The sequence below is a fragment of the Alosa sapidissima genome, chromosome 8 (genome assembly GCF_018492685.1).
Source record: "Alosa sapidissima isolate fAloSap1 chromosome 8, fAloSap1.pri, whole genome shotgun sequence".
Classification (NCBI taxonomy): Eukaryota; Metazoa; Chordata; class Actinopteri; order Clupeiformes; family Clupeidae; genus Alosa; species Alosa sapidissima.
The window spans coordinates 6,216,342-6,241,573 of NC_055964.1; the positions used below are offsets into that span (position 1 = coordinate 6,216,342).

Genomic DNA, 25,232 nt, shown 5'->3' on the forward strand with positions numbered 1-25,232 from the left:
GATGTCTTCAGGAAGCCTGAGGATGTCGGCGTCTCTGTGGAATATGTTAACCCCTCGTTCCTTGTCAAGAAGCCTGGAGGTGGTTTTCGCCTTGTTACGGCATTCGCAGACGTGGGCCGTTACAGCAAGCCTCAGCCCTCCCTGATGCCTGATGTCAACTCCACCCTGCGCCTGATAGCTCAGTGGAAGTATATGATCGCTACAGACCTCACCAAAGCCTTTTACCAGATTCCACTGTCCAAAGAGTCATGGAGGTATTGTGGAGTTGTTACACCTTTTAAAGGTGTTTGTGTATATGTACGGAGTGCAATGGGCATGCCAGGGTCTGAGACAGCACTAGAAGAGCTGACGTGTAGGGTGTTTGGCGATCTCCTTGAACAAGGCCGTGTAGCAAAGGTGGATTTGTACTGCGGAGCAAACACTCTTGAGGAGCTGTTAGCAGTCTGGAGAGCGGTTCTGTCTGCCCTACAGCGCTGTGGACTGAACCTGTCTGCCACCAAGACCACTATTGCGCCTGTACAGACCACCATCCTGGGCTGGGTCTGGCGTCAAGGAACCATTCGAGCCAGCCCTCACCATGTATCTGCCCTAGCCACATACCCTCCTCCAAAGACTGTGACTGGACTGCGCTCATTCATTGGGGCATACAAGGTGCTAGCCCGTGTGCTTAAAAACATGATATGGTCGCAGGACGCGATTCCAAGGATGCCATTCAGTGGTCAGACGAACTGCTGGGTGCCTTCAACTATGCTCAGAAGGCGTTGTCCTCGAATCATGCCATCACTCTACCCCAGCCTGATGATCAGCTGTGGATTGTCACTGATGGTGCTGTTAGGGAACCTGGCCTGGGAGCTACATTATACATCACCTGTAAAGACACTGTGAAAGTGGCGGGCTACTTCAGTGCAAAGCTGCGTAAGAATCAGACTTCCTGGCTGCCCTGCGAAATGGAGGTTTTGTCCATAGCGGCGGCATTGAAGCATTTTGCCCCATACATAATTCAGTCTTCTCAGAAAACGTGTGTATTGACGGACAGCAAGCCCTGCGTTCAGGCATTTGAGAAGCTGTATAGAGGGGAGTTTTCCGCAAGCCCACATGTCACCACTTTCCTTTCTACAGCCAGTCGCTTCCAGGTGCTGATTCGGCACGTAGCAGGAGCAGCTATCCTGCCTTCTGACTTTGCAAGCCGTAATGCTCCAGAGTGTGACAGCCCTACGTGCCAGATATGTTCCTTTGTCCACACCGCTGCTGACACTGTTGTGAGCCAGATTACTGCCAATGATGTTATGAGTGGTTCCCGAAAGCTGCCTTTTACTAACAGGTCAGCATGGCTGGCTATTCAGTCTGAGTGCTCTGACCTCAGACGGACCTGCGCTCATCTCCGTCAGGGGACACGCCCTTCCAAGAAACTGACCAATGTTCGCGATGTGAAACGCTACTTGCACGTTACTACCCTGTCTAAAGATGGCCTGTTGGTTGTCCGTCGGCACTCCCCTCTTGCCGCTTCAACGGACTGCATTGTGGTGCCCAGGTCTGTCCTTGATGGTCTGCTCACTTCCCTTCATATTACGCTTGACCACCCCACCTCCACCCAGCTGAGGACAATTGTGCAGCGCTACTTTTATGCGTTAGACATGGATAGGATTCTGCTGTTCAGCGTGTCACCAATGGCTGCCATCAATGTGCGGCTTTGAGAAAGGCTCCTGTGTTCATGTGTACCCAGTCGACGGGTGACCCACCTGAGATTGTCGGCTCTGCTTTTGCAGCTGATGTGTTCAGGCGTGACTGCCAGTTTATTCTTGTTGTCCGCGAATGTGTCACATCGTTCACGTTGGCCTCTGTCATTGAAGATGAACGGCGTGATACCCTCAGAGATGCCCTGCTCCGCCTGTGCCTGGGCCTGTGTCCTCTTGATGGTCCTTTTGCAGTGATTAGGACCGATCCAGGGCCTGGGTTTGCTGCGTTGGCTGGAGATGAGCTGCTGGCTAAACACAGATTGACTGTTGAGGTGGGCAATGCCAAGAATGTCAATAAAAACCCGGTCGCTGAGAAAGCCGTTCAAGAGCTTGAAGGTGAGATTTTGCGTGTTGAGCCCAACTGCAGTGCTGTTACTCCCTTACTCCTCTCTGTTGCCACAGCACGCTTGAACAGCCGTGTGAGATCCCGTGGCCTGTCTGCCCGTGAAATGCTGCTTCAGCGTGACCAGTTCTCCCATAATCAGCTGCCTGTCGATGACCGAGCTCTTATTATGTCGCAGCACTCGCAGCGCATCACCAACCATCCATACAGTATGAAGTCTAAGACACCCTCTGGCCGCACTTCCGTGCCTGTCTCCATTACTCCCGGGGATCTTGTGTATCTCTATGGGGACCGTAACAAGTCAAAGGCCCGTGACAGATACCTGGTCCTTAGTGTCGAAGGTGCTTGGTGCAATATACGTAAGTTCACCGGATCTCAGCTCCGTCGGACCTCCTACAGAGTCAGATTGGCCGATTGCTACATGGTGGGGAGTTCCCAGACATCTGCGGGGATGGTTCCTGATTACCCTGTGTCAGATGACGACCTGGAGGTAACGCATCCGCAGGGCCCTGACATTCCTCCAGCCATATCGGAGCCTCCTCCGGCCATGTCGGAGTCTCCTCCTATGCCCTGTCCCCCTCGTGATGACATGGACCGGTTTGTTGTGGCATCACCTCCTGTGGAGTCAGATGAGACTGCGCTTATCCCGGGCGCTGGGCCTAGACGTTCTGGGCGTCAGCGACATCTGCCACAAAGACTGGAGGGGTTTGAAATGTATTGAGACGTGTTCTGGGTGTCTCTGGGTTCCCTTTTGTCTTCCTATTCAGTCGTGTGTATGGCTTGTGTGCATTGTTTTTGTATATGCTGTATGTCATTTGCCATGCTGCTTATTGGTGTTATTTGTTTTGAAGGAAAAGAGGGTAGCGCCAGGAGTGTTATTGGTTAAGTGGTTAACCCTGTGACCCGGATGTTCCACTCGGGGCTGTGTGTTTTCCCATCTGGTTGTGTAGTAAACACATGTTAACTAAACCTGTCGCGTTTGTGATTCATTGACATCTTTACTATTTACTGGCGCTGTATAAATCGTCTTGTAAGTAAACTACCAGTGCTTTTTCAAAGTTCTCAATGTCTCGTTTTAAATGTCAGGGCCCTCGGAAGTCTACCAATGAAGTGTGGAGATACATTGAGCCTCGTAAATGGGTGTAAAACAGTGATTTATTTGCATGGCTAGCCCGATGCCGAAGCACCACTATTGAAAAAGCTGTTGGTAGCATCGGCTAACTAGCGTCAGATTTTGGAGTGCAGGGGACAAGCCGAGATGGGCTATGAGACATACGTTCACACTCGGTATCATGTTTCAATACACTTTAGGTCAATATCACACCGGAATTCTCCTTTAAGAGAGAACGTTTATTTAGTGACGTAAGGTGACACTCCCACTTATGCAGACCGGAACTGTCCCGTTTTGCTCCCATAGTAACAAATGACGTTGTTCTATCTTGCTAGTAATCAAGGATCTTTGACCTGACTGATTGAAGAAGGAGGCGTAGCAAATTCCGTCACGCTCCTCCTGAACTTCCGTTTGTAAACGCTATTTGTAAGTCGCTTTGGATAAAAAGCATCTGCTAAATGAAGAAATGTCAATATAAGGGTACGTTCAGACTAAGCGTCTTTTTTGCAGCTGCCGGCGTCCGTTTTACATTATAACCCTATGGAGTAGACTGTGTTTTCAAAAAAGTTGTCGGCTTCTTTTAAAATGCAACCGCAACCGTCTTTTTCTGCAGCTCAGAAGTTGAGAAATATTAAACTTCTAGCGGAAAAACGCCATACGTCATGCTGTCTTTTTTACAGCTGACCAATCACAAGCGGATTACCGAGACCTGTGGTTTCCCATGACGACAAGTAAAAAATGGAGAAGGTGACAGAACACCGGTCGAGAGACTCGTTTTAGTGTCTGAGCATAGGGAATTGTTTGACATGACTTCACAACTTTACCATAACATACCAAAAGCAATAGCCAACCTCAATTTATTCTTCCGCGATATTTTGTTTGTAACGTTAGTTACTGTGCCTATCGCAAAAAAAAACGCTTCCGGCTGCTTTTTGGAACAAGAACGCTGGCAGATTCTTTTTCAAACTGAAAAAAGCGGTCTGCATAACTTCTTTTGTCAAAAAGAGACGCTAAGTCTGAACGTACCCTAACGTGTTACATCTGAGTGAAACTTTCAGAAGCATCTCAGAGGTAACATCCATAAAAGAGTAGACTTGGTGCGTATTTAAAGTGAAGTAGAGGGTAGATGGGCTTCCAGATCGCTCCTGAAGAGGGCTGGTGCACAGCTGGTGGAAGAGGGAGCACAGAGCTGTGGCTGAAGCCTCCGTCGACGTGTCACATGTTACGGAGCGCAGACAGAACCGGTGGGAAGCAGGGGGAAGGGCCAGACGGGGCCCACAGACCTTCTTCTCTAAGCATGTTCAGTAGTAATACACGCAGTAAAATGCCTTTGGAATGAAGATTATCTCAAGACTACAGTATGACTTCACAAGAGTCCCTCGGGAGCGGGCTCACTTGTCTTGCTCACGGGCCAATAAACATGAAAATATCTCAACTTCACTGACTAAGGAGCATCCCTGTGTACACAACATGAGATAAACACACACACACACAAACAAACAAACAACATGGTATACACTTATGTGTCTTGTACTTACAACTTACTACTTACAAAGGACTTAAGTGTTTTTGAGATTTTCTTTTTTCTTTCCAAAGGAACCATATGGATAGCATTTAGATATAATTCACAGTGGTAGAACAACTGTGCTCTCCCAGTGTGGAAAAAGGATTTCTGAATGGCACCAAACTCAAAGCCTTCACATCCTCAGCGTTTTATCGATGTGGAGACAGAGGCAGTGGTGTATGAAACCATCCCTTCACAGTTCACAGCCTCATATCACTTCTAGGGAACATGCCAGTGACTGAGTCCTTGAAAAAAGCCAACACATTTATTGAGTTTCATTTAATTGATTTTTTCCTTAGTAGACAGCATAACATTTGCATCTAGCTCATCCAACAGCTTCATTATAAGATATGAAAATGTGTAATGAAATGTTTATGTATTACGTATATCTGTATAGCAAAGATGTTTCTTTTCTGTCAAGAAGCCAGAGCCTCTTTTCTCTGTGAGGAAAAAAGTAAAAACATGCCAAGTGCGTGTTTAGGAGGAACCCTGTCTGGAACCGGTTTTCTTTGTTTAAATCAAACCAAGCCTGTGTCCTGCTGCAAAGCTGAAAAGTATTTTTCCAATGGTTTCCATGTGCCAGTCACTGCTCCGCTCCTCGGGAATACGGAGAGAAAAGCACCGGATAGCTCTGGTGGAGAGCGCCTGTGTGTTGTCTTGCGTATGAAAAAAAGCACCTCATGGAATATCCATTAAGTGAAAAGTAAATGAGACTGGCAGAGTGAAAATCCCTGTTAGCACCCTGTTGGGGTCAATAGGGGGGGAAGAATGCTGGGCTTCTACGTCTAGGGGGCCCTGCTCCCTGTCAGCTGAACAGAGAGCTGGGGGCACGTGCTTGAGTGTCAGTGTGAGTGTGTGTGTGTCTGAGTTTTTATGTTCATGTTGGAGAAAGGGAGTGTGTGTGTTTATGAGAAAGAGAGAGAGAATTTTGAGTGTCTGTGTGCGTGTGTGTCTGTGTGTGTGTGTACATGTGTGGGAGACTGAGCATGCAAGTTCATGTGTCTGTGTATCTAGTGTCTCAGGATTTGTGTTTGTCTTTCTATGTTCCAGGCAGTGTGTGTGTGTGCGTGTGTGTGTGTGTGTGTGTGTGTGTGCGTGCGTGTGTGTGTGTGTGCATGTGAGTGAGTGAGTGTGCATGCATGCGGATATGTCTGGTCCTGTAATTCTGTCAGAGTCGAACAGTTTTCTTTTATGCACTCTGGTATCTCTCTCTCTCTCTCTCTCTCTCTCTCCCCCTCGTTCTCTGTGTCGTTTCTCCTCTTCCTTCTCTTCCTCTCTCTCCTTAACTCTGTATGCCAGTAATGTATTTTCATTGCACAGGATATTAGCCATGCTCTGGGGAGGCTGGGGAACGGAGAGGGTGGTGTGGGGCTATGCGGTGTGGAGGGGGACCAGCTCCCTGCCTCTTCCTCCGGGAGATTCCCACAATCCCCTAATTATTTCTCCTCGTTTTTCCACACGGACCCCAGGAGGGCGGCAGGAGAAAGGGAGCAGAATTAGCTGATTTCACAGAATCGGGGGGAAGCCGATTGCCCACTGGACCCTTGCCGGTGGGTGTGCGATAGGGAGGGTAAAGGGAGAGAGAGAGGGTGATAGAGAGAGAGAGAGAGGGAGGGAGGGAGGGAGGGAAGCTCCTGCAGTTGGATGAGTGGTATTAGTGCATTATTAGGCCTATACTCCTCTTTTTAGTGTATCTGCTTACATGTACAGTATATGTTTTGTTTTAGATTAGATTCAACTTTATTGTCATTGTGCAGAGTACAAGTACAAAGACAATGAAATGCAGTTAAAAGCTCATCATATGACAGCTGTTTACAGCCTCCTAATGCATATTTAAGTGTGTTTTACTGTAGAGTATGTATTTCTAACAGGTGGTATATGGCATATGGTAATGTTACTGTATATATATGTAAAATGTAATTTTATTTTCAGGTCAGGTTAAGCCCTCCACCTGAGAAGGTCTTCTGTTATCGCAGTCTAAAGTCGTTCAAAAATAAATAAAACCATGTGTCATAAACAGACATCTGTTGCTACAACTTCTCTTGACATCTGCACCGTTACCTTGATAATCTGAATTTACCGTTACGTTTTATGTGCTTTCAATGAGAGCAGGACCTGAGGTAGGTAGGCTACAGTACGTCAGACTGTTATGAAGTCAGTCACAAGGGGCCTCAGCCCTCAGCAGTGAAACTACTCTGCTCCATGATTTACGTTTGGCCACTGCTGCTTTTGCAGGCTGGTGTTTGCAAGACGTGTGCAAACAAACCTTTTTGTAGAGCTTGCTCGAGGTTATGATCATTTAATACCATACAGGCTCAGAGATGATATGAATCTTGGAATCAACTCTGGCTTCATAGTCCAACCCAGTTTAAAGTGTTTGGTTCCACTATGGGCCTTATCCAGATCTCAAAATGAAGATATTTGTTTAATTTGATTAATAGGTCTTGAGACAAAGAAAATGAAAACTCAATCATAGGAATGACTACAAGTATATATTTTACCAAAGAATGTAGAAGCAAACATGACTGAATGAGAAAGTCTGGGGAAAACATTATACTAACCACAGCAAGGAGCTAACATCACATAATAGATCAGTATCATAAATATAAATAGCATATGGGGATTAATCTTCCTGACTTTGGAGCTTGTCTCAACAGTGAATAACAAGTATTTCAGAAGAAGGAAAAAAACTACAGAACTAAGAAACAAAGACAGTGAAAGAAATTAAACGTTATTCGGAGAATAATTGAAGCTTTTACCTGTGAAGCTCCTTTACTCTGCATAGAGGTGAGGCCAAGACCTGACAAAGCTACGTTCACAATGACTGTTGCCAGTACCAGCTCTTTCTGTCTCGGTGATGTTTCTAAAACATACCTTGTGCCAACATATGTCTGAAGATTATCTTTCAATATCAGGTCTGCTGTAGTTCATTTTTTCATCAAGTTGGATGACCAGGAGCACCCTGTGGGCATGTGAGTGTAAACGCATACTCCTGTCTGCACAGATGAGCACTCTCAAGATACATTAAAACCATCTGTGGACTTCCTCAATCTCAGACTTGAAAACGCACACACATGCACACACACACACACACACACAGGAGGACAAACAATCACACAATGATAAATACACAAAGACAATTTTGTCTGCTCTTCCATACCCATGCTTGATCACATGTAGACACAAACACACATATACATCCAAACACACACACACAGACATACACACCCATATGCATGGTTGTTTATCCATGTGCTTTACATAAGCATACACTAAAATCCAGACATATAGAAACACACACACACACACAGGAGGACAAACAATCACACAATGATAAACACACAAAGACAGTTTTGTCTGCTCTTTCATACCCATGCTTGATCACATGTAGACAGAAACACACATATACATCCAAACACACACAGACATACACACCCATACGCATGGTTGTTCATCCATGTGCTTTACATAAGCATACACTAAAATCCAGACATAGACAAACACACATACATGTTCAGTGTGTAACAGGAGCACATATGGATACATGTGGAAACATACACAAAGTCAGAGCCTGAAATACGCTTCTCTCCAGATGAGGTGCAGAGGAAAAGGACCAACTCAGTATTCCTCAATAAATTCAAGTTAGCATTTGTACATTATGCCGGCACAAGACATGGGGGGGGGGGGGGGGGGGGGGGGGGGGGTGAAACGGATACCCCCAAACGTTGTTCAAAGGACAGAAAAGGGAGAAAAAAAAGAAAAAAAAACAAAGATGACAGTGGGGGTTATTGGTTTTTCTTCTTCTCCCATTGAAATAGCTTTAGATCAGTTGGAATGTACTACAGAAGTTCACCCTACAGAAGTTCACCCTGTTTTATGGTCAGTCAGAAATATGGACTGCAATGGGGCAGTCCATGAAACAATGGAGGCATTCATCGTTGTGGGTGTCGAGACACAGCTGCCCCAACGCACACATACGCCGGGTGCAGCACAGTGTGTGTGTGTGTGTGTGTGTGTGTGTGTGTGTTAAATCCCCTGCCACCACCAGTGGTATCATGAAACGTTTGTGTCACTGTCCTCATAGGACACTGACTGCTGTGGTGTTTCTCAAAAAGCTGTCCTTCCTGCCCCAAGCCATTCTTCATAGTTACACAAATAAAAACAAAATGAAAATAAAAGAGTAAAAAAAAATGTATTCCAGATGGTATGCTTAGTATGATTAGTGTGAGACCTCAATGTTTTGATCAGATGGTATTTTAGAGGAAGCACCAATGTACCGTAGTGTTGGTGACTGCACTGTTGATGAACCAACAAGTCCCACTGTTCCACTGAGGAATCTGTCCTTCATTTGAAAGCTGGTTGTTGATTCTTTATGACTGAATGTCCCTGTGCTTCAGTAATAGTCTTCATCGTAGTCTTTTGACAGACCCAATCCCATCATCTCTTTCATATTGTCCACGTAAGTGGACATTTCATCTGGAATCACAAACAGGGGATCCGGTTACTCACAAACAGACTCCAACTTTCGAATATCAACAGCAGGACCCATGCTGGCATTTCCCTGACATCTTGTTAGCAAGGGGCCTCTAATCTATCCTAATTATGGTTCTTGGATCCATCCACCCACAAATGGAGCACAGATGTATCGGTTTCCATCAGCCTTCCATGGAAAGCAGGACAGTAGCTCACAGTAGAACTTGCCAAACACCCCCCCCCCCCATCTCTTCCCTGTTCCTTATACTCCATCCACTACTTCATCTCCTCACCACCCCACCACCCAAGAAGGAGTCTAGGCTTCACATTTCAGAGGTCTCAATTCTGGCCCTTGACCTGGATGACCTGAAGGCTTAAACCTGCCCAACATGTGCATCTAACAACCCCTCCAAATAGGAGGGGGGGTCAGGGTCAAAGGGTCAAAGTCGTTTTGTGGTTTTTACCTGGAGGCAGGACTCCTAGAATAGCGGAGGCCGAGGCGTTGCCAAGCTCGTTGCGGGCCACACAGCGGTAGGTGCCCGAGTCCATCTGAGTGGCCTCCTCGATCTGGAGCCAGCTGGACAGCTCGTACTTCTGGGGGCCTCCACGAGACTGAGAGACAATCCAGAGATTCAATTAGATACATGTACATGTTCTCTCGAAACTTGCATTGCATCATTTTGTTTTTCAATCACACACACACACAAATACACATGTGGAACACACACACTCATCCACCCCCGCACCCCCCCCCCCCCCCCCCCCCCAACACATACACACACTCACTCATACACACACACAAACACAAAGAATTATATTGTTCCGTGGTTCCCACTCAATGAAATAAGAGATCCATCCAGAGACTCCTACTCTAAGTGTACGCTGTAAGGAGATACAGGTGTTGGATGGGATCAGTGGAAATACTTGTCACTAGGTGCGGGATTTCATCCAATAAACATTTCCACAGGCACTTCCAACAGCCTATACGCAGTTACAATCACTAAGAAACCATCTATACATGCATGGGCAGTACCATAACACAGACCCCCTTGTGCTTCATACTGCTGTGGATCGCATAACTTTTCATTGCTTTATTGTTTTAGGAACGATGAGAGCTCTACTGTGCAGCCGTAACATTAACCTCAGTTTGCTGCCAACACCCCCTGCCAAGAGATAATTACATATAAAATTCCATTCTAGTTCTCAATGTTCACACTCATCTTCTTGGTCAAACTCCTCTACAATCATTGTTAAATGTTTCCACAATGCATAATGATGTTTAATGTGATTAAGTCAATGGGTCTTGTTCAATAACATCTCCTTTGAAACAGTTACAAACTAAAACAATTAGACTCGAAAAGCTATTTCCAAACACTACTGAAACGTGTAAATCAGCCAATGTCATAATATTTGCAAATACACATGTAGAGGATTTGAAATAAATCTCTTGGCTTAAAAAGGAGTGTTTTCAAATGTGGGGACTTCCCTCAGTCTTCAGTACCCTTGTCACATCAGAGTGAACTACCTGGACGGAGATGTGCGGGTCATCTCCAGGAAGGACGATATCACGACCGTCTTTCCTCCACTCCACCAGGGCCATGGGATAGGCAAAGACCTCACACAGGAGCGCCATGCTGCTTCCCGTGACGTTCACATGGTCATGTGGGGGCACCTTGATGATAGGGACTGGACAGGCACCAGAGACGGAAGTGTAGAGAGCAAAAAACAGGAGGGTGTGTGTGTTAGTAACAGAGAGAGAGAAACAGAGAGAGAGAGAGCAGACACAGAAAGTTTCTGTGCTGTTTTACCCTGTGGCTGGTGTCAGTTGGGATAATTGGGACTTAATAAAAGAGTAAGAGAGAGAGAGAGTCGGGTCAAAGAGAGAGAGGAAACAGATAGGGAGAGGATAATGTTCAAGAGCTATTTCCTCTCTCTCTCTCTCTCTCTCTCTCTGTGTATCTCAAAAGCTGCTGTCGGTGTAAGCTCTTCTCTCCGCTCTGTCTCCTGGACCTACTTGAGAGGCAGTAAATCTTCTCTTAAACTGAGTGGGAAAATTATAGGGCTGGCGCAAAACATTCCCCAAAACAGACACAGGACACAGGCTGAGGGTAGTCACTGTTCATGCCCACAAAGGCATAAGGCAAACAAATTGCTCAAAAATGGGTGTGCTTACAGGCTAACTGGTGATTTTCTTTTCATTTAATTATTCTTTAACCTCTTGATTGTGTCATATAACTTTCAAGACTTGTTTGAGATAAATTTAGTCCAAAGAGCGACAAAAGTAATGATGAAAGTTATAGCACTACACTTGACATCTCAAATACAGGGGGCTACACAACTCCCTATAAAGAATCCTTCCTGATGTTTGATATGATAGGCCTACCTGTATTTTACGCTGTTAATAACTTGGGTAACTGGTGTAATTGAATTGTGTGTGACTGAATGTTTTTTTACTGCCTGCTCTATAATTTCTTTATACCTGGCGAGATACAGATCAAAGCTCAGTTATTACAAAATATACCCATGAGAGTTAGATTTAGGTAGCAAAAAGTGTTCCTTGCCCAACTGGTTAGCTCTTGGTAGTATGTCAGTTCATTGGTCTACAGTGATATATAGCCTAGATCTGTTTTGTTACAAGTACTGTAATTTGTGACAGGTGTTGTGAATATAATAGTAATTTGTGTGGTGTGGTGTGAATAGAATATCATTAACTAAATTACTGACACATAACATAGACTATGAGATTTGACAACATTTTAAGGTTCATTTTTCAAGTAGACAGCCTGTAGAATGCTTCACATTTTCTTGTGCAATTTTACTCCTTGGACATTATAAATGTTTCAAGTAGACTATTAGGCAATACCTGTTTTGCAAGGACCTGTGGTTACGTTGAGTGTCGGGTCAGAAAACTTAGCTTCTTTATATTTGCAATTATTCATGTAAGTCTTTCCGTCCGAACCGCACAAGGGCTCTTGCGATACGCATACACACTGCGGCTCCGGTGCCTCGCCATCTACTGACTCTGCTAAGTCGAGCTTGCACTCGAGGTCAGAACCACACAAACCATAGTACACATTTTTGTCATCCAGATCACACGTTTGTCCTTCCAGGTTCCCACATTCCAAGCAGCATTTGCAGCTATCCAAAACGACACCCGCTCGACAGCCAGCTGTCTGCGGACAAAGCTCTGGGACACAATCGGCACAGTCTGTAGAATTCCTTTCATCCATTTCAACCATGGCTCGGTAATAATCAAAGGTGGCGAGATCCTCATCAATATCCTCGTATTTGTAATTTGGAAAACTGTCGCATATCCCGATGCTGACGGCAATTAATGCCAAAATGATTTTAACCCATTGCATGATGGAAGAGTGTGGTCCACCGCTGACACACTGAAGTGTTGGTCTGTGTAATTTAGGTTAAATTACAGACTTCGCTGCTTTTCCAATTAGGCCACATAACGCCAAGTAACGATGGTTAAGGAATCCATGTCAAAACAAACTTGGGCATCTGACAGCAAGGTAAAACCCATCCAGAAGACGCGATGAGGTGTTTGTATTGCTTTTCACCATAAGCAATACAACTGCATTTGAATGTATTACAGCAAAAGTTCGTCTTTAGTTTGGAGACGGTAGCCTAAAGTATTCCAAAATATAATTCTCGGGGAGAGAGATATCCGGTTTGTAGCAGAGCACTGCTGTCTTTGAAGTCCGCCCCGTCTCTACTCTTGACATTTTCCCCATCCCCCCGGTAATGCCTTGTCGGTCTACCTTGAGTGATTGGTAACAGCTTCATCAAGCATGTTGCGCTTACGGGGGAAAATAGCACACTTGTTGCAATTTTAACAAGTCAATTAAGACTGCATGCTACACATTAATAATGTCAGATAATTCAACATAGCTCAAGAAAACTTGGCCTATTATCTGTATTTTGACAGGCTTGCTTGCATTTTCTTTGGTAATCCAATGCCGTTACCAGTGTCAACTGATGAGTTGAGACAGATGCGTGTGTGTTAAAAATAATGTCCACCAGGTGGACAGGCTGCACGAATGTTTGGTTTACTTAACCAGCTATGCAGGCATTATCCTAAATCAATTAATGCTGCCCAATATCACTGGCGTGAGAAACCTTAGATCAGGCATGGGCTTGGGGGAAGTAGCCTAGGCAAAGGCAACCGGCCAGCGGAATTCCCAATACAAAACTGCTCAAATATTGGATAAACCGAATAAATACACATCTAGAAACGTCTTAGGCTTTGAATAAATAAATAATCAGGGATGAGAGAAATAATCCTGGTTTGGTTTGAATGCACTTCGGCGGCTAATTCCTGAATAAGTCATCATTGTGTCCTGTTTGTTATACCATCCTACAGGAATGCTCATCTAACCGATTCTAATCCATAGCCTATTTACCAGATGTTCTCGAACACTGCCATCTGCTGGGACAATCGTCTTATTGCAAGACGTCTTTCACTCAGAATCTCCTCTAATGATCACTCCAGAGGTACTAGGATGCCTTTCTGGAATACAATTTGATAAATATTTATTTTCGTGACAAAATATACTTCAGGTAATGTACACTTTGACTCCTTTGGTCCTCTCCAACTGCGCAAATCACTCATCCTGGGAAGATAGCGCATTCCACCTCGGCTGATGGACTGGACTGTAATTATATTTCATGAAAAATACCATGGAAGATTTGTGCCTTATATGTGGATATGTAAAGGAAGTGAAATAAGTATTTTCTTGGTGTATTTGTATAAACAACTGAGGCGTTAATTGTCAACAGATGATGTATACTAAAAGAGCTCGAGTTATGATACAGCAAAGTTAAACACAAGCAGGTCTGCAAGTATATAATCTATTTGTGTACATAAATATAGGCATAATGTATGTTGCTGTACCGTGCATCATGAACATATGAACATTAGGCCTACAGGAAAAGCTTGCATACTAGAAAAGGTTACTTCTCTCTTCTCTCTGTCTCTCTGTCAGTCTGTCTCTCTGACTCTCTCTCTCTCCCTCCCCCCTCCCTCGCTTCAAGCACACACCACAGCCTGTCCTCATTGTGAATCTCGGACTCTTGGCACTGGTTGTGCTGAATCATGGGATATCAAACAATGACCGGCGGCCTGAAATTGACAACTAATGAAATAACTTTGTGGGGGCATCGGGGCGGGGGGAGGTGGGAGGGAGCTTTGGAGCGGTGGGGCTGGGGGGGCATGTTGTGGGGGGGGGGGAGGGGAGGGGGTTGGAGGGGTGCAGGTTGGTACGACTCTCTCCACCAAAGCCCAGCTGGGCTGCACCAGCCTATTAGGACATGATTAGGAGGGCATCCCTGGACACAAAGCAGCTTTGGCAAAGTTTCCACCCCTAGGCTTGCCGTATATATTGCGCCTCTCGTGCCACCCCAAACAGACTGGCACAATCAGGAGCTGGTAAGCAGACAGCGCTGGTTTGGTTTGTGTTCCAAAAAAGCTTTTTTTAATTTATTTTTTTTATTGTGGATGGATAAATATTTTCCAAATTCTTTATGCTGTTTTAGTTTAGATTTGTTTTAATGGTGCATGAAATAATTGTTTATTGTGATTAGTTGCATAATAATTTGTGTATATGCAGAATTTGTCAGTGCTAAAGACATGAATGTTCACCGATATATGTTTATATTTTATTTAACTTAATATAAATATAACATAATAATTTCCAATATCAATTTCAAATTACTCCATGTAGGAGTTCTATATATTATTACAGTTTTATCATTCCAGAATGTATTGGGTTATATTTTAGCTTAATATGTTATTACAGCTCTGTATGTGTATTGTTATGAAGACCATAATATTTATTTTCAGTTTAGAAATATAATTTTTAAAGTGATCTGTTTTAGGTGTTGAGAGATAACTATTTTTCCATCAGTGCAATGCCAAAAAAGTAAAAAAGTACTTAGGCCTACCATTGTCTGTCAAACTCAGCCCAGGTCACTATGGCAACGGACCACCAGAACCCTGCATCCAAGCAACAGCAGTCAGGAACCAGTGCGTTTAAGGTGAGGAGGGTGGGGCTGCATTTGTTCTTCATTCCCACCATGCACTCTCATTCAGTCATGCTTCACTCTCACACGTCACTTTCCCTGACGGCCTTATAACATTACTACAGCCCAGTCCACATACATCATATGACTATGGGGTGGAGTTTGTCAGCAAGAAACAGGTGGCCCAGTATGACAGTGCACTAGCTTAAATCAGACGGTCATAAACAGGTCGTGGTGTCTAATTTGGATGAACCACCAGCAGGCCATTAAATCAGGTGACAAACATGACAGGGCAAATGAACGAACCATTCTGAGCTATTGTTTCCTCTGTCTCTCTCATGTCTCTTCCCATCTAGCTGATCATCTATGAGCAGGAGAACTTCCAAGGCAGATGTCATGAGCTGACTGGGCCCTGTAACAATCTCCAAGAGGCGGGCGTGGAGAAAGTGGGCTCGATACTGGTGCCGTGTGGACCGTGAGTGGGGAGTCCAGAGAGAGATGGGTGGGATGGAATGGGCAGAGAGGGTGGTGTTTACCTGGGAAATCTGCCATGGATGCCATCAAAGAGAAACCGGTATCACATTCATATGAGTGTGTATGGATGCCTACAGTACAGTAGAGGAGTGTGGTGTGTGTGTGTGTGTGTGTGTGTTTAGGACAAAGAATAGTGTAAAATACACAAATATGAATCGCAAAAGAGAGTATGTGACAGAGACAATGGGAAAGAGATGTCTTGAAACATACTGTGCATTTGGAAAGTGTCAATTGTGAAATGAAAACCTTCCTGCAGATGGGTGGGATATGAACAGCCTGGCTGCAAGGGGGAGCAGTATGTGTTTGAGAAGGGCGAGTATCCTCGCTGGGACTCCTGGACCAACAGCAGACGCAGTGACTGCATCTTCGCCTTCCGCCCCATCAAAGTGGTAACCACTCCCTCTCACTTAGCTTCTGGCTTGATCTCCACCCATTCTGGTCCTCTCCAGCCAGTTCAGGGATCACTATCAGGATAGAAGTATTTTAATCAATTCAATTGGAAATATATCATAATCCCTTCCCTGCTGTTCTATTACTGTTGCGTCATCATCGTCATCCATGCTGTAGATCTACTGTGTCTATATACATTTATCAGTACAGCCTAGCCCTGACTTTCAGTATATACCCACCTTTCAATTCAATTCCATATGCATTCTTGCCTCTTATATCTCTTGCTTTCCTAATGAGCACGCTGCTGTGGTGTCTCTGTGATTGGTTCCTCAGGACAGCCAGGAACACAAGATCGTGCTGTATGAGAACCCCAGCTTCGCAGGGAAGAAGATCGAGATCATAGATGATGATGTTCCCAGCTTTCATGCGTATGGCTACCATGAGAAGGTCTCCTCCGTGAGAGTCCAGAGCGGAGTGTAAGCACAACTCACTCTCCTTGCACGGTCGCTTTGAAACTCTGATTCTGGTACTACAAGGTTAGGCTACGATAATCCAAAAACATTACTTCAGTTGAGTAAGCAAATCAAGAGCATTGCCATCTTCTACTGCATTGAGAAGACCACTATATAGATAATGTTGACATATAATTTTCACCAAAAGTCTCGCCAATTGGTAATTACTTATCTTTATGACAGCATTTCAATTTGGTTGCCATGTCTTTTTGCCCTCTATCTCTCTCTCTTTTTCTCTCTCTCACCTGTGACTCACAGCTGGGTGGGCTATCAGTATCCAGGATACAGAGGCTACCAGTACCTGTTTGAGAAGGGCGAGTACAAGGACAACTCTGAGTTTGGTGCTCAGCAGGCTCTGATCCAGTCTGTGAGGCGCATCCGGGACATGCAGTGGCACCAGAGGGGCACCTTCCACCCCTCTAACTGAGCTTCTAACTGACCCCCACACCCCAAAACACCTGCACCCCTCCCTGCCCCACCTTGACGCCTTTACTCCTGAACATCTGCATCCTCTACCACCTCACCCCCTCCTCACCCCTGACTACCTAACCCCCAAGAAGCACCATCACTTTTTGCCTCTTTGATGCTGAACTTGTTTGATGCCATCGCCACTGTGTCAGTGATATCTTTGCTACTGCATGCGAATAAATGATTTTGCGTTACAACTGAAGAGGAGTGATCTTTGACTCAATCTCCTTCTGAAGAAAAACATAGATAACTTTTAATCTGCAAACTTATAATAGTATATATACTCTTTTGATCCCGTGAGGGAAATTTGGTCTCTGCACTTATCCCAATCCGTGAATTAGTGAAACACACAGTGAGGTGAAGCACACACTAATCCCGGCGCAGTGAGCTGCCTGCAACAACAGCAGAGCTCGGAGAGCAATGAGGGGTTAGGTGCCTTGCTCAAGGCTGCCGCCCCCCCCAAAAAAAAAAACTTAAAGTTGTTTGCAGCTTACCAACCTCTGATATTATTGATGTAATCTCTTAGGGTTTGTTGAAATCAACATTATCAAATTTACTTTATCAAGCTTTTATTGAGCATTCAACAAAAATAAATTGCAATTCGGTGCAACTGGTCCTTCCTATTGGGACATGATTAGCAAAGCATCCAGACTATGTCCACAAAAATACATATTTGGAAAATATATTATTACAAAGTAAAATGTAAAAAAAAACTTTTTCTTAAGAAAACGTAACATTACCTGAATTAGTGTAGTTCCAGGTAGTTAAGAAGTATATGGAATTGACCCCAGTAACAGAGCCATTGACACATTGGTAGTAACAAGGCATGCTGTATGACACTATATCGAATACATTATTATTATCACTTTCTTAACAGCAACTAATTTCTCCCTAAAATGACAAACATACTATTACAGATGCATTAGTTCAATGTTCCGGTGTTTCCTGTGGCTTTGGGTAGAGAGCTGAACCCAGAACTCTTAAAAGAGGAAGCTGATGAGAGCGGCCCACTTCCACACTCACTGACTTGAAAAGATTGAGTAGTCCCAGACGCATAGGCAGCATCAGAGCTGACTTCCCCTTGCACTACAACAGGGAGAAGAGAAAAAAACAGTCGGCTCAGCTCCAAAGACACATTCTGCATTCGACACGAGTGCTGCCTTGTGTCACTTTAAAATGGATCTCTTTCTCTCCCTTCTTGCAGCCCTGTGTCAAAAACAGCAGCAAATACTTGGCCTCTTTGGCTGAGAAGTGACCTGTCTCAGGGTTTTATGTGAAGAACCATAAATCTGCACTGGGGGCCCAGTGCAAGACGTATGACATATGAAGTATGGCGTATGACCAAAAACCAAATAGCTGTTTCAGAGTTGTGAAGATTTCCTCATATACTGTTCCTCAGTGCTACAGGCTATTAATTATACAATATAACCAAGATGTATTTATTAGATGTATTTATTTAGCAAATGTAACAAATAAATACACACAGAGCAAATTTGAGACTACTTGAGAATGTAAGCCTTGAATTAGTTATTACTACTGGTAAAAATTGATAGCACCCCCCCCCCCCCCACACACACACACACACACACACACCCCACACACACACACACTACTTGTTTGCAGTCAATCGGTCAATCAAATCGCATAACAGTAGGGAATGAGAGTAGGGAGCAATCAGGAAAAGAGAAGCAGATGCAAAGAATAAATGGTGAGCTAAAATGTTAAAGATTTTTTCATTTGTTTGAAAATAGTTAGGCCTATAAAGAAGGCCCTGACAGTCATTGAGTACTAATTACCTGTTACCTTTTCCTGCTAGTTGAACTACAAGATCGCCTAGGCCTACAGAATATTGAATATTAATGGAATTGACTCACTGTTTGGTGGACCAAACACAATGCTCTGATTCATTTTTGGAAGTATCTCTTGTTTTATCTCTAAATCTGCATCCCTGATTTTCATATTTTCGAAAGGTTGGGGTTCTCTTGTCACTAAAAAGATTAAAAAAAGAGTTACAAAGAAGACATCCACAGTAAATGAAAGGGTAAATGCACAAAGAGACAGGAAATTCAGAGAGAGAGAGAAAAAGACAGACAGAGACAAAAAGACAGACAGAGCCAGAGCATGCTTCCGAATGTAAATATATGTTACACTATGCCAAGTAACTTACTATTTGGTGGGCCAAAGCCGTTACTGTGATTTTCTTCACCCATCATCTCTCTACTGACTATTGTGACCTTCTCCTGGTTGAAGATGGTTGTCTTCTTGAAAAAATCCTCACATCTTGCATTGCTGTTTCTCTCCTTCATCATTGCCAGAATCTGTGTGTCAATCTCATAATGGCTGCCATTATTTGCCGCCACCATGTCTTCTATCTTCTCTAGCAGCCTGGTCACCTGGGTAAAGTCTCCTCTGTCCTTGTTGTTGAGAACGTGGTACCGGTTCCCACAGCTCTCCAAAACCCACTGCAAGGCTTCTCCTTCGCTCGCGATGTGTTGGTCAATGGATGTGTCTCCCAGCCAGTCTCCATAAGTGAACAACACCAGAACATGCCTCCACACAGGCACGCTGAGAAGGCCAAGGTGCTCCTGCAGCGCCACACGGCTCCTCTCCTGGAATGCACAGTCCGCCCGGATGACCAGCAACACGGCGTGTGGTCCTGGAGGACACAGAGACGTGCTACGCAGTATCTCCCTCTGAGTCCATTCAGGAGTGTTTGGGAGCAGGGAGTTACTCCACCAACCTGGGGTGTCGACCAAGGTAATCTGTCTCCCTGCGATGCATCCTTCTCTCTTCATGCAGAAGGGTTTTCCTTGGGACACATCAGATTCCTGTCTGTCCAGGATGGTGTTCACGGCTGAGGATTTTCCACCAGCAGTGTGTCCAAGCAATACCACCCTCATGTCCTTGAGTAATGGACTACTAGCTTCATAGGGAAATCGAAATTGTATTAACTGGGGCAATTCAGGTCATCAGTCATAACACAACACTTTGTGTCATATTTGATTAGTTTCATAGAATTGATAAATGACCATTACTGAAATGTCAAAACGTACTAGTTCACTTTATTACGGGACAGTGCATAATAAATCACCAATAATAATAATAATAATAAATAATATTAATAATAATAATGTAATCCACAAAGATGTACTAGCATATCACAAGGCAACTATCTGTATTCATTTATTGGGACTTACCCCTTACTAATCTGACACTTATCTCTGGCTTCAGTGCTGCCTTTGGTCTTTGCTGAAGAAAATAATCATCTGGATAAACATCTGGCTGAAATCGAGGAATTTGTGAAATGTCTATTTTGTCCATTTCATAATAGCAATCATCACGTCCTCCAACCATGTCCTCTATTTTCTCCAGAAGTTCTGTGACTTGTGCATTATTGCCTCTATTCTGATTGTCTACAACATGATACCTGTTGCCACATTTCTCAATCACCCATTGGAGAGCCATGCCTTCAGCCTCAATGTGCTCCTCAATGGTTGTGTCCCCAAGCCAGTCCCCACAGGTGAACAGCACAATCGTGTGACTCCAGCATCTCTTACCCAGAAGCTCTAGTTGTTCTTTTGCTACTTTTCTGTGCATTTCGGTGAAAGTAGTATCTAACCGTATGATCAGGAGGAATGCATGAGGCCCTGGCGAACACATGGATGTGCTAATCTCAACCTCCAGTTTGTTTAACGCGGGTGTGTGCTTTATGCAGAAGTTCTTCCACCAACCTGGTGCCTCAATGACCGTTACCTGCCTGCTTAACACCACCCCTTCTCTCTTCACACATTGGGCAGATCTCTTCAAGGCAAATGCCTCTTTCCCAGAATGGTGTTTCCTGTTGAACTCTTTCCAGCCGCTCTGTTGCCAAGTAGCACAATCCTCAGATGTGATATGACATGTGCATCACCTGTTAATGTACAATTATCATTTGAGGTTGAGAATTAGTTCATTTCTATACAAATGTAGCAAACAAAGACGTTCTACAACAGTACATAGCTGTTTTGCTAATGGGTAAAACTGTACATTGACATGAGGAACCTTAAGAGAAATCCACAAATCCATCCATTTGTGCTACTACTTAAAAGACTAGGCCTATGTCTGTTTAAGTTTAATTTTCTCACCCATTGTGATGCTTTTTAGCAATCAGGTAGCCAACGGTATCCTTTTTGTGTGATATACACTTGGGCCTAGGCCATGTGTTTGTTTCTTCCTCAGAACGATCGGATGCTTCTTAGAATAAATTCCCGAGTTCTTTGTCTGTGCAATAAAAAAAAGACAACACCATAGGTCTGACTGAGAGGTAGGCCTATGACATGATTGAACATGTCTACCACAATCTCCATCACAATCTGGGTCTCTGTAAACACTGTGTTTCTATGTGAATGTTTTGCTGCACTTAAATGTGTGAAAGGGTGGAAAAAATCAGCTTAAGTTAACTGAACACAACAAATTACCCCAACATGTAGGCTAACGTGGATTTTGGGGAAGTTTACACAAGAACAAGTGTATCGTTCAATTTATTCCACAAGGTGGCAGAATTGGCAACGTCTTTCCCCGTGTCACCTTGCACACGATGCCATTCTCGCCGGATAGCTGGTTGGGTTTGAATACCAAAACAAATCCCTTCTCCTTCCGTGGAATCCGAGCCGCGCGCCTCCGTTTTCCGGGTTTTCTCCAGCAAGTTAGGCTGAGGCAAGGTACAGTGAACCACAACAATGTGAAAGTTATGTTCAGATGAGAAAAGGTACACGAGTCGAAAGGAAGTTTTGTTTGGCACATTACAATGGGTCGACAGGTGCATTAAAAATGCACAGGTAATTTATAGCCTACATCACCCGGCCACACTTACGGACCTTAACCTCTCCGCGGCAGCCAGGTTACGTCTCTGGGGGGGACGAACCGAGTCTTCGTTCAGATCACAGTAATGGCCTCGGACTAATAAAGGATTGGTTGAGGTACAAAGCCGTTCCCGGAGGCAGAAAGACAAAACTAGCCCGTAAAAAGAAGAGAAACGACAGGTGGAAAGATGTCGGGCTGAAGTTATCTTGGCTATACGTTGCCCTTTCTACGGCGATAGCAAGCCAGTTTGCTTGCTAACAGACTACTGGCTGGCTGGATACCCAAGGAAGGAAAGAGGAGACAGTCTGTCTACTTTTTTCTTCTACTTTTGGAAGAATTTTCTTGCTGGATAAAGTTCAAATTGGAAAACATACCGACACGCCCTGGGATCCATAGAGGTAAGTAAAATTAAGAGTCAAGACCAATTTAAAATGTAGTAGTTGTTGTGTTTAATTTTTTAACAACCTGATTAGATAGCAAGCTAGCATAGAGGACTCAGCTGACGAATTTGGTTCTGTGGCTAGCTTAGTTGGACAGCAATGGGGTCTTGCTACTTGGCTAACAATATTGAGCCCAATAGTCATTTGGTAGAGTTAGCCAGCACGATAGCAGCTATCTTACTGTATTTTATACGGATAAACTATGCACTGAATTGAAGTTGTGTACACAATGTGAAAATATAATTTCACCATTCTTTAGCCTAACTTACATTTCACAGCATCCCATTTTACCAGCGCCAATAACCTTAAAATAATGGTTAACTCAAACACTACTAGGGGAATGAACACAATGAAACATACGTTGGATAATTTCTCAAAGAGCCTTTTGGAGTTTTGGATTTGAGTACATTCATAAACTGGTTTCTTTGGAACCACAATGGTTCACTAGCGCATTATTTTTCCGACAATGTTTTAAAATGTAGCCTACCAAAGCCAAGTTAGCTTATAACCTTTGATGTTGTTTCATTGTCCAGTTGTTCGGTTTCCGAAGTAAATACACCGCAGATTTACAGGTTAGTTGCTGGGTTCTTGTGTGTAGTCAACACGGACCATTTTACACCCTGTTCCCCAAAGCACCACTTTATGCACATGAAGATCCCAGTGTTCCTCTGTGAAGTTAACTTAGCCTACATCTGGTAGCGACGATACCTATTCATCCATCTTCAACCTGAATCATCAAGTTAACCGGTCTACAGCCTGCGGAATGAGTTCGGATTCACCTGATTAATTATATCGAATAGGCTATTATGTATGCCCAATTAATTAATTTAGTCTAAATTTGCTTCCTGGAACTTTTCTGATTTTCTGGAGTAGGCTACAGTTGTAGGTTATCTTACCCTCTCACCTTTTCAACACTAATGATTTATGGGTTATAATGGTGTTTGAAGGAGAAGCCTATATTGTAGGCGAGAGGCATATTACAAATGCACATGAGGTATTTTTCTTCTGTAAAACTGGCCAAACCAGTGAATGTGTGTGGCTTGAACACACACACACACACACACACACACACACACACACTCAGCATAGCCTACTCTTCACAGGAAATGGTGCACAAAGAAGACAGGCTAGTCCTATCTGAACTAGTGGATTCCTGTGAGGAAAGAGCACAGCTGAAATGCAATACTTAGCCCTATACTTCCAGTCAGATAAGCAAGTCCTCAAGACCAGAAAATAAAAATTCTGACAAACAAATCATCTTCAACCGTTTGGAGTGCAGTGATGTCCTGTTAGCATTTGATCATTTCAGTTTGGGAATGGCTTGCCACAGTACTGCCACAGTCAAAATGACAAGCAATCACTGCTTTTGTTAGAGCCATTGTGGTGTTTGTGATCATGCTGCTCTGCTGTGTATTGTTTTATGTTGTGTTTGTGCTGCTGCTGGGACTTGTATATTTAAGAATACTTTTCTTGATTTTCCTAGACCAATTATACTTAGTATGTAAGTAAGTAAGGATTTATTTGTAAATACTCGCTGGCTTGATCTGAAGGCACAAAAGGCTACTCTGAGAGTTAAAATGCATGTATGTAAAAAATACTTAAATTTGACTAGGGATTTGCCACCCTCATTCAAAAGCCTATGATTAAAGACGCTCAAAGATAGAACAATTTTCAAAATGTTGGCATTGATGCACGTCAGATGCCGCCAGTGGGCTTTGCTCCGTTAAAAATAATGTAATAGAGTTCTAAACTTTGGTGTCTTGACGCGCGTCAGATGCTGCCAGTCAATAGTCAACTGTAAAACTAATAAACTTCATTTTTACGGTTTGTGAAGGGTGCAGTCCCGTCCTTTATTTGCCTAACGCAGGTACAAATAATCTCCTTTACTTTCTTTGGTTGTAGGATTAGTTTTGGCTATCACCGCAAATGCATAGGCTACTAAACGCTAGGTCTACCCAAGTTAGGCTATTCTGTCGCCACATTTATAATACTGCTATAATACCTTCGTTAGTAACAGTGTACTTTTGCCTATCTACCATAGGCTTAACATAAGTTACGCGTCTTTGTATGCTCATATCTGACTTCACTAGACTATGAATGCATTTATTTATGTTGTAAGACATGTAAAATAAATGAATGACACCGCCACTACGCACAAATTAATTTAAACTTACACCGCACTTCCCTAATAACTTCTGACTGTAGTTCTCTCGCGTCACCGACGATAGCTAGAAATGCATCAAGAAAACACAGGGAAAACACTGTTCAGTCCACCGAGTCATGATGATGATCTTCTCATGAAGTCATGAGAATGAGTCATGATTGGCGCTGCGCAGCATCAGTTGTGATACTTATCCTACTGAGTGTAATCGTAGGTAATGTCATGTATGAAAACTAGTAGGGGTGTGAATCTCTCATGTAAAAGACGATACGATTCGCATCTACAGATACATGGGCACGATTCGATACAAGAAAAGATACATGTTTATAAAAAACGATTCAGTACGATTCGATGCAATGCGATTCGATGCAATTCGATGCAGTTCAAGAATGGAAAGCATTCTGAAAGATTTTTTATCATTTGCTCATGGTGCACATTCATTTTATATTATCAATTATCATGGCCATGGTTGTCAATTAGGCAAAAAAAAATGTGTGAATATGATTATCTAAACTGAGGTTTGTTTCATATACTGTATTGAAATGAAAAAATAATAGTCTACATTTCAGTCAAACACAGCAGCCAAATACAACATAAAAATACATTTTTATAGACTTTACAGATTTTA

At 43.6% G+C, this 25,232-nt stretch overlaps 4 protein-coding genes and 1 long non-coding RNA gene across 13 annotated transcripts in view; 2 read left to right on the plus strand and 3 right to left on the minus strand.

Moving 5' to 3' along the window:
• Positions 1-3,951: 3,951 nt before the first annotated feature.
• On the minus strand, positions 3,952-5,946 carry LOC121715246. The gene is made up of 3 exons (XR_006033570.1): positions 5,935-5,946; positions 5,586-5,588; positions 3,952-4,041 (listed from the first exon to the last, which is right to left on the minus strand). It is a non-coding gene; the product is annotated as an uncharacterized LOC121715246 (long non-coding RNA).
• Positions 5,947-7,254: 1,308 nt separating this feature from the next.
• Positions 7,255-14,363, minus strand: kazald3 (Kazal-type serine peptidase inhibitor domain 3). The gene is made up of 4 exons (XM_042100717.1): positions 12,091-14,363; positions 10,753-10,913; positions 9,692-9,839; positions 7,255-9,230 (listed from the first exon to the last, which is right to left on the minus strand). The coding sequence occupies exons 1-4, from the start codon at positions 12,587-12,589 to the stop codon at positions 9,148-9,150; spliced, it is 891 nt and encodes a 296-aa protein (XP_041956651.1). The 5' UTR covers positions 12,590-14,363; the 3' UTR covers positions 7,255-9,147.
• A 649-nt stretch (positions 14,364-15,012) lies between these two features.
• On the plus strand, positions 15,013-17,121 carry crybb2 (crystallin, beta B2). Its single transcript, XM_042100723.1, has 5 exons — positions 15,013-15,272; positions 15,614-15,732; positions 16,048-16,180; positions 16,515-16,657; positions 16,952-17,121. Exons 1-5 carry the CDS (start codon positions 15,210-15,212, stop codon positions 17,118-17,120), a joined length of 627 nt encoding a protein of 208 aa, XP_041956657.1. The 5' UTR covers positions 15,013-15,209; the 3' UTR covers position 17,121.
• A 592-nt stretch (positions 17,122-17,713) lies between these two features.
• On the minus strand, positions 17,714-23,366 carry LOC121715226 (GTPase IMAP family member 4-like). 6 transcript variants are annotated; one of them, XM_042100703.1, is made up of 5 exons: positions 23,134-23,366; positions 21,286-21,421; positions 19,329-20,080; positions 19,036-19,149; positions 17,714-18,247 (listed from the first exon to the last, which is right to left on the minus strand). In XM_042100703.1, the coding sequence occupies exons 3-5, from the start codon at positions 20,059-20,061 to the stop codon at positions 18,084-18,086; spliced, it is 1,011 nt and encodes a 336-aa protein (XP_041956637.1). In that variant the 5' UTR covers positions 20,062-20,080; positions 21,286-21,421; positions 23,134-23,366; the 3' UTR covers positions 17,714-18,083. The 6 variants fall into 6 exon arrangements, with proteins under 6 accessions (XP_041956637.1, XP_041956635.1, XP_041956638.1 ...); XM_042100701.1 differs by having other exon boundaries at positions 19,329-20,084; XM_042100704.1 differs by lacking the exon at positions 21,286-21,421 and having other exon boundaries at positions 19,329-20,084.
• The window catches only part of si:ch73-138n13.1 (microtubule-associated protein futsch), a 45,361-nt gene continuing 41,979 nt past the window's right edge, over positions 21,851-25,232 (plus strand). For all 4 annotated transcript variants that reach the window (XM_042100671.1, XM_042100674.1, XM_042100672.1 and 1 more), the window contains exon 1: positions 21,851-22,401. The gene's annotated coding sequence lies outside the window, so the exon portion shown is untranslated. The remainder of the gene's footprint in view (positions 22,402-25,232) is intronic.

Coding starts and splice junctions, on each gene's coding strand:
- LOC121715226 (XM_042100700.1), bottom strand. CDS start 20,821: ATGTGTTCGCCAGGGCCTCATGCATTCCTCCTGATCATACGGTTAGAT. Junction 20,085..20,358: donor AAGTGTCAGATTAGTAAGGG/GTAAGTCCCAAT, acceptor TTCCCTATGAAG/CTAGTAGTCCATTACTCAAG. Junction 18,248..19,328: donor CGGCTTTGGCCCACCAAATA/GTAAGTTACTTG, acceptor TCCCTGTTGTAG/TGCAAGGGGAAGTCAGCTCT.
- kazald3 (XM_042100717.1), bottom strand. CDS start 12,589: ATGCAATGGGTTAAAATCATTTTGGCATTAATTGCCGTCAGCATCGGG. Junction 10,914..12,090: donor CACAGGTCCTTGCAAAACAG/GTATTGCCTAAT, acceptor GTGCCTGTCCAG/TCCCTATCATCAAGGTGCCC. Junction 9,231..9,691: donor TCTAGGAGTCCTGCCTCCAG/GTAAAAACCACA, acceptor TTGTGATTCCAG/ATGAAATGTCCACTTACGTG.
- crybb2 (XM_042100723.1), top strand. CDS start 15,210: ATGGCAACGGACCACCAGAACCCTGCATCCAAGCAACAGCAGTCAGGA. Junction 15,733..16,047: donor ATACTGGTGCCGTGTGGACC/GTGAGTGGGGAG, acceptor ACCTTCCTGCAG/ATGGGTGGGATATGAACAGC. Junction 16,181..16,514: donor CCTTCCGCCCCATCAAAGTG/GTAACCACTCCC, acceptor TTGGTTCCTCAG/GACAGCCAGGAACACAAGAT.